At 43.8% G+C, this 14,838-nt stretch overlaps 1 protein-coding gene across 13 annotated transcripts in view; it reads right to left on the reverse strand.

Moving 5' to 3' along the window:
• The window catches only part of LOC374195 (chromodomain helicase DNA binding protein 1), a 116,146-nt gene that overhangs the window by 43,769 nt on the left and 57,539 nt on the right, over positions 1 to 14,838 (reverse strand). For 8 of the 13 annotated variants that reach the window (NM_001396597.1, XM_040655243.2, XM_040655242.2 and 5 more), the window contains 3 exons: positions 2,928 to 2,945; positions 1,489 to 1,638; positions 985 to 1,241 (listed from right to left, as the gene is read on the reverse strand). In NM_001396597.1, the coding sequence (NP_001383526.1) occupies positions 985 to 1,241; positions 1,489 to 1,638; positions 2,928 to 2,945 (425 nt within the window). The remainder of the gene's footprint in view (positions 1 to 984; positions 1,242 to 1,488; positions 1,639 to 2,927; positions 2,946 to 14,838) is intronic. The other 5 variants (XM_040655246.2, XM_015300461.4, XM_015300464.4 and 2 more) reach the window with 1 other exon arrangement.

A 14,838-nucleotide genomic window follows, 5' to 3' on the forward strand; every position in this document is an offset into this window, starting at 1 on the left:
ACAGCACTAAATACAGATTAAGAAAATTCAGCAAGGAGAAACACTGAGACACAAATACCTGCAAACCAAGACCATGTGAGAAAATACCATCAAAAACACCTAAAACCCAAATGCCCTTGAAAAAAGGGAAAGGAATGAAATATCTTCACGCAGGAAAAGGTTTCTTCAAAGTTGCTATGCTTTGAGCAATAACACTGATTACCAAATCTAATAAAGGCACAAACACTGTCCCCTGTAACTAATTTCCCCATCTCATTCAGCAAAGGGCCCATATTTTCCCTAGCCTTCCTTTTGTCATCAAATGTACTTAAAGAAACCTTTCTTGTTGCCCTTGACATCCATGGCAGATTCAATTCTCAGCAGACTTCAGTTTTCCTAACTTCATTCCTGGATAACCAGACAATGTCTGTATTCTTCCTAGGTTACCCCTCCTCCTTGCTTCCATCCTTTATATGCTTCCTTTCCAAGTTTGATCACAAGCTCCTTGTTCATACATACAGGCCTTCTGGTATTTTTGCCTAACTTCTTGATCATTGAGATGTACTCAATGATCATTGGGATGTACTGATCTTCAGCTATTTCTTCCTAACCTCTTTATACTCCCCCCCCCACACACACACACACCTCTCTCTCCCCCTCCAATTCCCCTCCCTTCCTGCTCTTGGAATTTTATGCAGGATAATTTGTAATTACATTTAGTCTGTATTACTGCTGCTAGTATGCTTCAGCTCTAAACAGGCTCATTTTTGTGAGAAGAGCTCTTATCTCCCACTTCATTTTTTTTCTTTTAGTGTTAGTTATCTAAGTTCTTTTGTGTTTTACTTTATAAGGCTTACAAAAGAAACATTTACTTATGAGTATAAAAAAAAATGACTCCCTAGTATTTTTAAACTTACTGTTTACAAACATCACGTGAACTACAGCTGAGACCCAATTGCACCACAATGCACTCCACCATCTTAACAGCAGTTCAGAAAAAAATACCTCCTTTTCGGCCAATTCGACTATCCATGAACTTCTCTATAGTTTCAAATTCATCTTCTTCAGGCTGTGGGACATCTTCTCCACAAACTTCCAACAACTCATCAGAATCTGTCTTGGTTTCTTCAGCTTCTTTGTAACTAACATTGACCGTTGCCTGGCGACGAGATCCTCTCTTGTCATAATCATCATCACCGTCTGATGAATCAAACTGCCTCTTTTTCTGTCCTGTGCCCTTCTTGCAACTTTTGGGCTTAATTCTTTAAGACAGTAAGATATAACACAATAAGGGGGTTTCAACAAGCACAACCACAAGCCTTCCGTATTTATGAATACACATTTTGTGACTGCTCAGTTACACCACTTTCAGATATAGTAAAGAGACAGTCAACACAAAGCACTAGTATGACAACATCTTTTGTACTTTAAAGTTTCCCATAAGGTAGTGCAACACTTGACTTCTAATTAGAAACAGCATTAGAGTATCCAAAATACAAGAACTCTTACCTCCTTGGAGGTTTCTGGCTTTTGACCTTGTTTTTTGGTTCATAGTCAGATTCACTCTCTTCACAACTGTTTTTCTCTCTATCTTCCTCGGATTCAGAATCAGAACTAGTTCCCGATATTGACCCTGACCTAGATACTTGCCAGTCTTCACTGTACATATTGAAAGACAAAAACAGTAACTCACATTAGGTATTTTTGTTGTGTTCTTAAAAAAAAGAACCACCACATTTGCTGCTTTAATTTCAACATTCTCCAGAGAAATGAAAACATTGTAATAGTTACTTTCAGTAGAAAGAACAAAAAGTTATCATTAATGGCTAACAAATGAGTAAAAATAACTACCTTTGAAAACATAAGGTTTCTACTATCATGAGATAAGATAAAAAATAAAACTGTAACACAACAGAAAGCACAACAAGACACAGAACAGCAAGACCCCAGGTCACAGCAAGCAAGAAAGTCCTCAAACGCAGCAGCAGGCACAAAACTAAGAGAAACAAACCGCTTACCTTCAGAAGGCCCAAAAAGCCCTTGGGTAGGTAGAGATCTCCAAAGATACCTTTACCTCCCCTGTCAAACCTTGAATGAGGTCTGGGAAAGGGTGGATCCTGGCTCCACCCCTTCTGATCACTCAGGTGCATTGCTTACACCTGATCTCTCCTTGGTTAGCCCTGCCTTCCTACCAGGTGCTCAATCACTGGTTTAAGTATTGACTTAGCATTTCCACTACACTGGTATAATATGAACACATGCCAAATGCAAACTGGCAAAATCATAAAAAAAGTCTAGGCTAGCTCTCAGAGGTGATAAACAACGTGTCCTGAGTTAAGAAATACAACCCTGAAAGCAAGTAAAACCACACTGGGAAAAGTTTATCATTGTGGCTAGCAGCTATTATGCTACTATACCACAATTTTGTTTTAAAATGTTCTGGTCAGGTCTGTTGTTATCTCAACCCTTAGCATTTCCACTACAACAAATAAATGAAACAAAAAATTAGGATTTCTGTATAAACTACACCTTTAAGAAATAAATTAACTTGATATTAACAAAAATGAAGTACTTAAGAAGACTTTCACTGAAAAGATAGATGCTTTCTGTAACTTACCATGCTCAAGTCATAAAACCTCTTAAAATTATATTTTGCAGAGTTAAAAATTATCCAGTAGCTATGTGTCCTGTGCCTCATGTGAATAATTGGCAACTTTGGCACAGGAACCAAAACTAATGCAGAATTAGATTTGAGAACCACACAGAAAGACTTGAACCATTGACTCCCAACAGCCCCCACTCGGCTGCTAGATCAGTGCTTCACACCCATGAAAAATATGAGTAAGCTACTTGTGACTCCCAGTAGCAGTACCCCCATGCTCCTGCTTAGCTGAGATCATCTACTTTTGCAACAGAAAAGCAGCACCCCCTGATCAACAGTATCTTACCTCAGAATCCCAAAACACCTGAAAGAAAATGCAGTCATTGGTCACAACCAACAAAGATTCATGATGGGAAGGTTCTGTTTAACTTAGCTTCCTTTCACAACAAAGTTACCCATCTAGTTGATCAAGGGAAGCCAGATGATTTTATCTTTTCAGATTTCAGCAAAGCTTTCAATACTATTTCTCACAGCATCCTTCTGGACAAAATGTCCAACATAGAGCTAGACAGATAATTTGATGGGTGAACAACTGGTTGATAGGTCATGCTAAAAATGTTAGAGTAATTGGGGTTACAGATCAGGCTGGAGGACAATCACTAGTGGGATTCCTCCAGGCTCCATTTTGGGGCCCACTTCTCTTTCATGTTTTCAGTGCTTTGGATAGAGAACTTGAACACATACTAAGTAAGTATTTGGACAATACTAAATCAGGAGAGGCTGTTGACTCCCTTGAGGGTAGAAAGGCCTTGCAAAGAGATTTCCACAGAATGTAAGGCTGAGCAATCACTAATCACATGAAATTTAACAATACCAAGTGCCGAATTCTGTATTTGACACGGGGCAACTCTAAATATATGTAAAGACTGGGAGACGAGAGACTGGAGAACAGCCCCACAGAGAAAGATCTAGTGCTTCTGTTTGATAACAAGTTGAATACAAGTCAACAGCATGCCCTGGCAGCCAAAAGGGCCAACTGTATCCTGGAGTGCATCAGGCCCAGCACTGCTAGTTGAGGGAAGTGATAATCCCACTCAACTCAAGCACTGTGTACAGGTTTGGACAACACAGTATAAGGAGGATATAAAAACTATGCCTTAGTGCTGTGGTTTTATTATTTTTGTTACTGATATTTCACATCATCACATCATGTAGCGCACTGGGAGACTCAAAAGAAATGTACTACAGCTCCCAGAAAACTTTATTGCTCCATTTCCATTTTCCCAGTCAGGGGGAAAGATAAAACTGAGTGGAAGTCACAAGCCTATCTTTTTTTACTCCCTGGCAGATCAGAGTAAAAACCTTGTTTTTCAGAAACTCTCTCATTTACTTGGTTTAATCAGCTTCAATCTCAATTTACTTGTATTTCTGCTATTATAATTAGTGATTTTCCTCCTCAGATAGTTGCTGCTGTTTTGTTTTCGTTCATTCTCTTTGTTCCCTTTCCCTTCCCGCCCCCCTTATTTTTGGGGCCAGTGGGCCTGCTGTCCCTCTGTAACAGACAGATCTAGAGATAACTGTAACAATTACTAGAAAACATTGGCCAGGAAATCCAAAATGAACTTCTTAACATTAGCAAAAAAGAGATTTGTTAAAGTGCCAAACAGAGAGTCACAGAGCACTGTAGCAAGTTTTGACCTTCATAGATTAAACTACAGATCAGGCAGTCTGCCATACCCTGGACACTGTACTGAATTTTTCTTTTCTCCTTTTAGCAACTACCAAATATGAAGCTGTTCTTTATTTTAGAAGTACTATATAAAGGATTAAAGGCTATTCTACTCAGAATTTAAATTCTTGGAACATAACAGTTTCTTATTAAGTTAATCATCCTCAGTTTTGGAGTTACATAACCAATTAAGGGCACTGAGGAAGACACTTACATGAAGTCATAAAGAAAAAGCACTCACTGCCAAAGATCCAGGCTCAGAGGAAAGACTCAACAAAGAAGGGATCTCCAAACAAAAACCCTTTCCAAGGGCAGTCAGCCCTTAAAAGAGGTCTAAGAGGGGTTGAGCCAGGCTCAACTCTTTATGGTTGCACAGGTGAGTTGCCTTCACCTGTACACCCAGGGCTGACTGGGTTCTTTCCCCAGGTGCTCAATTAGTGGTTCAGGCCATGACTCAACAGTTCCCATACAGAGGGGTTTAGGAAAAATCTTAGAGGAATGGAGACCTCTGGTGCCATGGGATTTCACTCTTGAACACCTATGGAATCCCAAAAACCTAAGCAAGTATTTAAGTCAGGGATGGTGTGGCTTAGGTAGATCTAAGGAGTTATGACTTGTTTGGAGCTTGTGCTTACCAAGCTCTATATAATACTATTCTGGAGAGAGAGAGAGTTTCCAAGCTAAGATTCAAGTCAAAAGAGAAAGTCTCCAAGAGAAACCTGATCAATCACAGGAGGCACCAGTATCAATGTCAGTTGCCCCTGTGGAAGGACAGAAATGGAACGGGTGTTGTCGCGTCTAGAACTGAAAGAAGAAGCAGCGGAGGAGGTAGAGGAAGATCGAGGTGAGGGGCCCTCTCCAAAAGCACTGTTATTGAGAAAGGCAACAGAAAAAACTAAAAGACAATGAGAGGAGAGGAAGGAGTAGGAGGTCACTGTTACCACTACTCATCAACCTCTGAAAATGACTGAAATCCAAGGCTCAAGAAAGGAGTTCATATGGCATCTGAATCATAGAATCATAGAATTACTCAGGTTGGAAAGGACCTCAAAGATCATCAAGTCCAACCGCAACCTAACCATACTACCCTAACTCTAACAACCCTCCGTTAAATCATATCTCTGAGCACCACATCCAAACGTTTTTTTAACACATCCAGGGACGGTGACTCAACCACCTCCCTGGGGAGCCTATTCCAGTGTTTACTGTAGTGGAATTCCAGGGTCACAGCCTGAACCAATGGGTGGGCTATGTGAGTGTGTGGGTGCCTGGAGCGGGGGGGGGGGGGGGGTGGTCTGGAGCCACCCCTTCTGTCTCTGCAATACTTCCTGTGCAGTCTGAGTCTGCGCGGGTCCCCCTTTTTTGCCCCCGCCCTTCTCTCCAGTGGCACGACAGTACGAACTGGGGAGGGTCACATTCCTCAGCTTGTCCCTCTCTCCACACTGTTACCTAGAGGGGTGAGTCAATTCCTTTTTGATATCTCTTTCTCGAGTGCCTATTTCTCAAATAAAGGCTCTGACATTGCCTTCACTTGTTCTACAACCACCCTTTCTGTAAAGAAGTGTTTCCTAACGTCCAACCTAAACTTGCCTTGGCGCAACTTGAGGCCATTTCCCCTCGTCTTGTCACCTGTCACCAGTGAGAAGAGACCTACCCTGCTCTCACTGTAAGCACCTTTCAGGTACTGGAAGAGAGTAATAAGGTCTCCCCTCAGCCTCCTCTTCCCCAGACTAAACAGCCCCAGCTCCCTCAGCCTCTCCTCATAGGGCTGATTTTCCAAGCCCTTCACTAGCCTCATTGCCCTTCTCTGGACCTGCTCCAGTACCTCCATGTCCTTCTTGTACTGAGATGCCCAAAACTGAACACAGTATTCAAGGTGAGGCCTCACCAATGCTGAGTACAGGGGCAGGATGACTTCCCTAGTCCTGCTCACCACACCATTCCTGATACAAGCATATCTGAAATTATATTTTATAATATAATTATCTGAAATATCTTTCATCTGAAAGAGACTACTGTCACCTGGTTGCTTCAGCGTTGAGACAACGGGGCAAATAGTGTGCTTTTAGATGGTAATGAAGCTCACCAACTAGGAAGCATTGCCAGAGACTCAGCTATTGACAGAGGAATTAGTAGATGTTTGGATGTTGTCGCCATCCTCTGGGAATGAGTGTTATTAGCTGTGAAGGAAAGGTATCCCTTCAAAGACGATCTGGAGCCTGTGATGAAAAAGTGGAATACGGTTGAAAAAGGTATCCAGTATTTGAGGGAAACAGCTCTGGTGGAAATGTTGTATGACCCCATGTTTGTTTCTAACAATCCACGTCAAGACCGTGATCCTTAGAGAGTGAAGAGTACATAAATTATATGGCAGAAACTCACAAGAACAGTACCAAAAAGGTACACTGGTACACTAGCAACAACGTTTGAAAGGTACAAGGAACAACAGAGAAGACCCCTAGTTTTTGAACTGATTATTATGCTTCAAAACTTTGAACAACAGTTATCTCCATTTTACGCTAGATAAAACAGAGAAGAAACAGGATGATATATTGGATGAAATGTCTCTATTGATTAATTGTGATGAACATGTGGTGGTACCAGAAAAACCTGATGAAGATCAGGAGGATCAAAGGAGTCTACTGAAGGAGCTGAACAAACTGATTAAAGGTGATGAAACCTGCTCCCAACCTATCTCATAAGAAATATAAGCTATTAAAGGCAAATGTCTTCCTGTTCAAACAAATGACAGTAGTAAATCTATGTCGTGTGCTGCCTTGTGGAGTTGCTTACATGAGCAGGGAGAAGATAAGAAGTAGCATAAAAAATCCACTCGTGCACTACGAGCATTAGTGAGAGAATTACAAAACAGATCAGCCACCAATGCAATTGCTCCAGGACTGCGGGTCCTGATCATGACTCACAAGAGAAGAACAAGACAAGTAACAATGAAGATAGATAGAGGTAACAAATAGAGGGGCCCTGCCCCCAGCAAAGGCGGAAAAGGGATAATAGAGTGTATTGGACTGTGTGGATTAGATGGCCTGGCACATCAGAACCACAAGAATATAAGGCACTGGTGGACACTGGTGTGCAGTGCATTCTGATGTCCTTGAGTCATGAAGGGACAGAATTGATTAATATTTCTGGAGTGACTGGGGGTTTCCAAGAATTGACAGTGCTGAAGGCTGAAATAAGCCTCAGTGGTAAAGACTGGCAAAAGAACCCTGTTGTGACTGGCTCAGGGGCTCCCTGTATACTCGGCATTGATTACCTCAGATGGGGGTATTTTAAGGATCCAAAGGGGAATCAATGGGCCTTTGGAATAGCTGCTTTAAAGAGAGATGTTAAGCAACTGTCTGTTTTGCCTGGCCTGTCAGAAGATGACTGTGATACGTGTGCCATAATTAAACAAGCCAAGAGGATGAAACCTCTCTGGGAGGAAGGGCGATGACAAAAGTATAAATATGGGGAGGCGTGGCAGGTTGACTATATCACCTTGCCATGAACCCGCAATGGTAAGCATTATGTGCTCACCATGGTGGATACAACCACTGGGTGGCTTGAAACATATGCAGTACCCCATGCTACTGCTCAAAACACCATATTAGGTCTCGAGATACAAGTCCTGTGGCGACATGGTACCCCAGAAAGAATTGAATCAGATAATGGGAATCGATTCAAAAATTCCCTTGAAAATAGTTTGGCCAAATATCATGGCATTCAGTAGATTTATCGTATCTCCTATCATGCACCAGCTTCTGGTAAAATTGAACGATACAATGGGTTGTTAAAAACTATGTTGAAAGCAATGGGTGGTGGAACATTTAAGCATTGGGAGAAGCATTTGGCCAAAGTCACCTGGTTGGTCAACACTCGAGGATCCATCAATCGTGTTGGTCCTGCCAGCTCCCTAAATATTGTCATGGGAGATAAGGTCCCTGTAGTACATGTAAAGAGCATGTTGGGAAAAGTGGTGTGGGTCTTTCCAGCTTCTGGGAAGGGCAAACCTCTCCGTGGAACTCTTTTTTCCCAGGGACCTGGGTCCACTTGGTGGGTGATGCAGAAAGATGGCAATGTTCAGTGTGTATCACAAGGGAATTTGATGTTCCCCGCATTCTCCACCAGGAATGTCAATGGTTAATGGGCTGGTTCGGCCCAGTTCCGTGACTAGCAGGGTGGAGGGATTTTGCAAAATCCGTGCCTCCAGAAAAGGGAAACAGGGGACCCTGAATAATTAAAAACAGCGGCAACAATTTGAGGAGAAACAAACTAATTTACTAAATATGGTATCAGAATGCAAGATAACACACTATAATACAATATAATTAGAATTGAAGCTAATAAATCAAATATAATGAGACAAAAAGTATCTGAAAGCTGTAGGCCTTATAGTAGAAGCTGAGGCAATGCGTGTGGTCGGAAGAGAGCCAAGGGAAGAAGAAAGAGACATCAGGTGACTTTGCCAGAGGTTATATCTCCTCTCTGACCGCAAAGTCCCCCTGGGGAATGTAGTTCTTCTCTTCCGGACAGGTGCCTGGAACTGGAGCATTAACAACTTTAACTCCCAGCGCACTTCATGATGTTATGATGTGGAATACCAGTAACCAAAAATCATAAAACCATGACAGGGGAGTGCAGTCAGTAATTCTATGTGTGTATATATATGTACATAGATATGTGTGTGTAATGCATTTTAATTATTCCTTATTTGTATATATGTATATATATTAAGCATGATGTAGTGATGTAGAATAAGGGGTCGAATGTCATGGTTTTATGATTTTTCTTTTCAGTATGCCATATCATAACATCATGTAAAGCACGGGGAATTAAAGAGTTAATACTGTAGTTCTGTGGACTGACAACTTTCCAGATACCTGGTTCTCAGAAAAGAAGAACTACATACCCCAGGGGACTTTGCATTCAGAGGGGAAGATAAGACCCACAAGTCATGGGACTCACTCTCTTTCTTGCTGCCTGGCAGTGTGTGGGTGTGCTCCCCAGCTGTTTTGCCTTCAATTCAGAGTAAGGCCTTTGGTTTTGGACACACTCTCTCTCTTTCTCTCATTTTATTTATTAGCCTCAATTCCAGTTATATTGTATTATATTTTGTTATCTTGCATTCCAATATCATATTTAGTAAAATTAAGTTTCCTCCTCAAATTGTTGCCGCTGTTCTGTCTTTGGGCCCAGCTCCCATCTCCCTACCCTCCCCCTTTCTTTATTTGGGCCGGTGGGCCTGCAGGCCTGCTGCCCCCTGTCACAGACATAGATTGATCTAGATAACTCTGTGACACCTGGTATGGCCAAGACCACAATCCCTTACTGCTTTTCCATATTGGGAGAGATGATGTGGCTACATGTGGGTCAAGGGCTACCAAAAGGGATTTCAGGGCCTTGGGACGACAGCTAAAGGAATTGAATACATAGCTAATCTTCTCTGATTTCTGTATTGGTTAAGGATACAGAAACGAATCAAATGATCACTTCTTTTAATATTTGGCTTTGTGGCTGGTGCCATCGCCAGAACTTTGGGTTTTTTTAACATCCAATTAGCCTACATGGTACCAGGTTTGTGGGCATTGGATGGGGTTTGCCTTTCTCAAAGGGGGAGAAGGGTCCTTGGGGAAAAGCTAGCGGGATTCATTGGGAGGTCTTTAAATTAGGTGTGAAGGGGGACAGGGGGAATGGAATAATGAGCTGTCCCATGATAAGGTGTGGGAAGGCATAACTATACTAGAGGGACAAGGAACTGGCAGGGGCCTTGAAGGACCCTCTGCCTTGAGAGGTGCTGGCAACACTGCAGCACATACAAAACTCTATGATAGTGAGGCAGTGACTGCTAGGGCAACAGGAGAAGGCAATGGGGAAATTCAAGGGAAATACCTACAAGGAACTAAGGAGTTATCCTTTAAGAGAGTGACAAGACCAGCTGCTCAGCTTCAGTGCCTCTACACCAATGCACGCAGCTTAGGAAACAAACAGGAGGAGCTGGATGCTACTGTGCTGCTTGAAAACCACAATATAGCCATTGGTTTGGTAAGAGAGGATTGGGGAAGCAATGTCCCTCCCACTGTAAGTGAAGATGAGGTTCATGACCACCTGAGGAACCTGAACATCTGCAAGTCTGTGTGTCCCAATGAGATACATCCCAGAGTCCTAAGGGAATTGGCTGATATGGTTGCCAAGCCACACTCTGATATTTCAAAAGTCATGGCAATCAGGTGAAGTCCCTGGTTGTGACTGGAAAAAAGACAACTTCACACCTGTTTTTAAGAAGGGTAAGTGGGATGACTCTGGGAACTACTGACCTGTAAGTCTCACTTCTGTGCCAGGAAAGATCCAGGAGCAGATCCTCCTGGAAGCTATGCTAAGGCACGTGGAAGACGGAGCTGATACGGGAGAACCAATATGACTTCATTAAGGGCAAATCCTGTTTGATCAACCCGATGGCCCTTTATGATGGTGACACTGCATCAAGGGACAAGGGAGAGCCACTGATGTCATCTATCTCGACTTCAGTAAGGCCTTTGACATGGTACCCCACAACATCGTTCTCTCAAATTGGAAAGATATGGATTTGATGGGTGGTCTGTTCGATGGACAAAGAACTGGCTGCAGGATCAAGTCCAGAGAGTGGTGGTCAATGGCTCCATGTCTGGATGGAGATCAGTGGTGTCCCACAGGGGTTGGTAATGGCGCCAATACTCTTTAATATCTTCATCAGTGACACTGACAGTGGGGTCAAGTGCACCTTCAGCAAGTTTGCTGATGACACCTAACTGTGGGATGCGGTCAGCACACCAGAGGGAAGGGTTGCCATTCAGAGGGACCTAGACAGGCTTGAGCACTGGGCCCAGGTGAACCTCATGAGGTTCAACAAATCCAAGTGCAAGGTTTTGCACCTGGGTCAAGGCAACCCCAATTACCAATACAAACTGGGGGAAGAAAGGATTGAGAGCAGCCCTGACAAAAAAAGACCTGGGAGTAATGGTGGATGGAAAGCTGGACACGAGCTAATAATGTGCCCTCACAGCCCAGAAAGCCAACTGTATCCTGGGCTGCATCAAAAGATGTGTGACCAGCAGGTCGAGGGAGGTGATGCTGCCCCTCTGCTCTGAGCTGGTGAGGTGTCACCTGGAGTATTGCGTCCAGATGTGGAATCCTCAGTACAGGAGAGACATAGACCTGTTGGAACGCATCCAGATGAGGACCACAAAAACAATCCACAGAATAGAATATCTCTCCTACAAGGACAGGCTGAGAGAGCTGTAGCTCTTCAGCCTGGTGAAGAGAAGGCTGCAAGGTGACCTGATAGCAGCCTTTCAGTATCTAAAGGGGAGCTACAGGACAAAAGGGGACAAACCTCTTTAGCAGGGTCTGTGGTGATAGAACAAGAGGAAATGGCTTCAAGCTCAGGGATTGTAGATTGAGGTTAGATATAAGGAAAACATCATCTTTTTCAGTGAGGGTGGTGAGGAACTGGAACAAGTTACACCTAGTGTTGTCCCTGAAGACTTTCAAGGCAAGGCTGAATAAAGCCCTGGGCAACCTGATCTAGCTGTAGTGTCAGTGTTCATTGAAGGGGAGTTGGACTGGATAGTCTTCAGAAGTCCCTTCCAACTCAGGATTAGCTCACTCCTTCCAATGACTGATGACAGGTCAGGAGGAATACTCTCCTGGCTGCTAACTCTTAAATGAGGGTGAGAAGAGGTGGGTCTAGGCTCCACTCCTTGCAGTCATTCAGGTGTACTGCTTACATCTGAACTCTCTGGCTTAGTCACACCTCACCTGGTGCTCAACCATTGGTTCAGGCTGTAAACTGGCATTTCTGCTGCAGTGGGTAATGCAAGAAAATGGGAACATTCAGCATGTATTTTCACAGGAATTTGATGCTGGGAGAAAATAGTAGTTGTATGTATATTGATATGTAATTTGTTCAGATTTATATATATGTATATTTGTGTTGTACAATTTAAATGATGTAATGATATGGAATAAAGGGTGGATACTGTCCTGGTTTTTATCACTATTCCATATCACGGCATCATGCGGTAGGCTGTTGGGTGCTAGTGTACAGTGTACTGTGGAGCTGCACTTCCTGGGTCTTGTATTTCTAGCAGTCTCAGCTATTCCCACTTGAGTTCGAGCTCTTTGAGAGGAAGATATGCTGAAAAGAGACAGACTGCAGTTCCCAGGAGTCTCCAGTACTCCCTACATGATCTCTGATTCCAGGTGACGGGGTGAATGGGGCTCTTCACTTCTGGGCACTACAGTCCTAGCATGGTCAGAACATCCTTTTCTCCTATTTGTTTAATTTATTACCTGTAACTCTTTTTTTATATTATTATCTTACATTCTTTTACCATTTGGAGTAAATTTGTTATCGATCCATATCTTAAATGGGTTGTTTTTGTTTTTCTTATCCCTGAAAAGGGAATGGAAGGGTGGAAGGGGCCAGGGAGGCTTTCTCCCCCTTCTTTCCCCTCTGTTGCACGTGAAACCATAGAATCACAAGGTTGGAAAGGACCTACAAGATCATCTAGTCCAACCGTCCTCCCATTACCCTTGCTACCACCAGCCACTAAACCATATCTCGTAGCTCCTCATCCAGACGCCTCTTGAACACTGCCAGGGACAGCGACTCCACCACCTCCCCGGGCAGGCCATTCCAGAGCCTGACCGCTCTCTGAGAGAAAAAGTTTTTCCTTATGTCTAATCTGAATCTCCCCTGGCACAACTTGTGGCCATATCCTTGGGTCCTGTTTGTTGCCTGGGAGAAGAGATCAAACCCCTCCTCATCACAACCTCCCTTCAGGAAGTTGTAGAGTGCAATGAGGTCTCCCCTGAGCCTCCTCTTCTCTAGACTAAACAATCCCAGCTCCCTCAGCCGCTCCTCATAAGACTTGTGCTCCAGACCCCTCGCCACTTTTGTTGCCCTTCTCTGGACATGCTCCAGGGCCTCAATGTCTTTCTTGTAGTGAGGGGCCCAAAACTGGACACAGTACTCAAGGTGCAGCCTCACCAGTGCTGAGTACAGGGGGACAATTACTTCCCTGTTCCTGCTGGCCACACTATTTCTGATACAAGCCAGGATGCCATTGGCTCTCTTGGCCACCTGGGCACACTGCTGGCTCATGTTCAGCCGAGCATCAATCCATACCTCCAGGTCCATTTCCTCTACACAGTCTTCCAGCCACTCTGCCCCAAGCCTGTAGCGTTGCCTGGGGTTGTTGTGGCAAAAGTGCAGGACCCAGCATTTGGTCTTGTTGAATCTCATCCCATTAGCTTCATCCCAGCTATCCAGCCTGTCCACATCCCTCTGTAGTAGGGCCTCACTACCCCCAGGCAGATCGACACTTCCAGCCAACTTAGTGTCATCTGCAAACTTACTGAGGGTGCACTCAATGCCCTCATCCAGGTCATCAATGAAGATATTGAAGAGGACAGGCCCCAGCATCGACATCTGGGGAACACCACTCGTGACCAGTCGCCAGATGGATTTAACTCCATTCACCACCACTCTCTGGGCCCAGCCCTCTAGCCAGTTCCTTACCCAGGCAAGAGTATACCTGTCCAAGCCACAGGCTGCCAGCTTCTGCAGGAGAATACCGTGGGAGTCAGTGTCAAAGGCTTTGCTGAAGTCTAGGTAGACTACATCAGCAGCCTTTCCCTCATCTACCAGTCTGGTCACCCAGTCATATAAGGAAATGAGGTTGGTCAAGCACGACCTGCCTTTCATGAACCCATGTTGACTATGCCTGATCCCCGGGTTGTCCCTCACATGCCGTGTGATCTCCCTCAAGACAATCTGCTCCATAACCTTCCCTGGCACTGAGGTCAGGCTAACAGGCCTGTAGTTCCCCAGATCCTCCTTACAACCCTTCTTGTAGATGGGAGTCACATTGGCAAGCCTCCAGTCTTCTGGGACCTCACCAGTCAACAAGGAGTGCTGATAGATGGTGGAAAGCGGCTCGGCTAAATATCCTATACCTTTATAGGAGAGAGAATTTTACACCAATCAGAACAAAGATATATAATGACTAATCACTCAAGCTCCACTTGTAGAATAAGAAATAGTATAAAAATGGCTTAAGAGAGAAGGAAGGTTAGGAAAGATAACATTGCAGGCAAGTCAGGCACAGACCATCTCTGACTCTTGGGATCAGTCAATGGGCTGAACCTCTCTTCCCCCCCCATAGGGACATCTACTGGAGAAGGCTCACACATTCAGCTATACTGAGTGCTTCCCTGGGAAACATTGTAATCTCTATAGAGTTTGTTTTATAACTTAGCATGCTTGTGGCCAGGCTGTAATACTCTTAGTTCTTTGCATGTGCTTTGAATTGCTCTTGGCTACCCTCACGTACTTTGCAGTGAATATACTTAATCTTGCAGTGAATCAGCAATCTAAAAGAACCTGTAATCTGTTGTTAATAAACTGCACAATTTACTGATCTAGCCACTTAAATTCTGTTTGGGCACAGCCAAAATTCCTTCTCTAATCCAGTCATGTGAGTTCTGA

The sequence above is a fragment of the Gallus gallus genome, chromosome W, assembly GCF_016699485.2.
Source record: "Gallus gallus isolate bGalGal1 chromosome W, bGalGal1.mat.broiler.GRCg7b, whole genome shotgun sequence".
Classification (NCBI taxonomy): domain Eukaryota; kingdom Metazoa; phylum Chordata; class Aves; order Galliformes; family Phasianidae; genus Gallus; species Gallus gallus.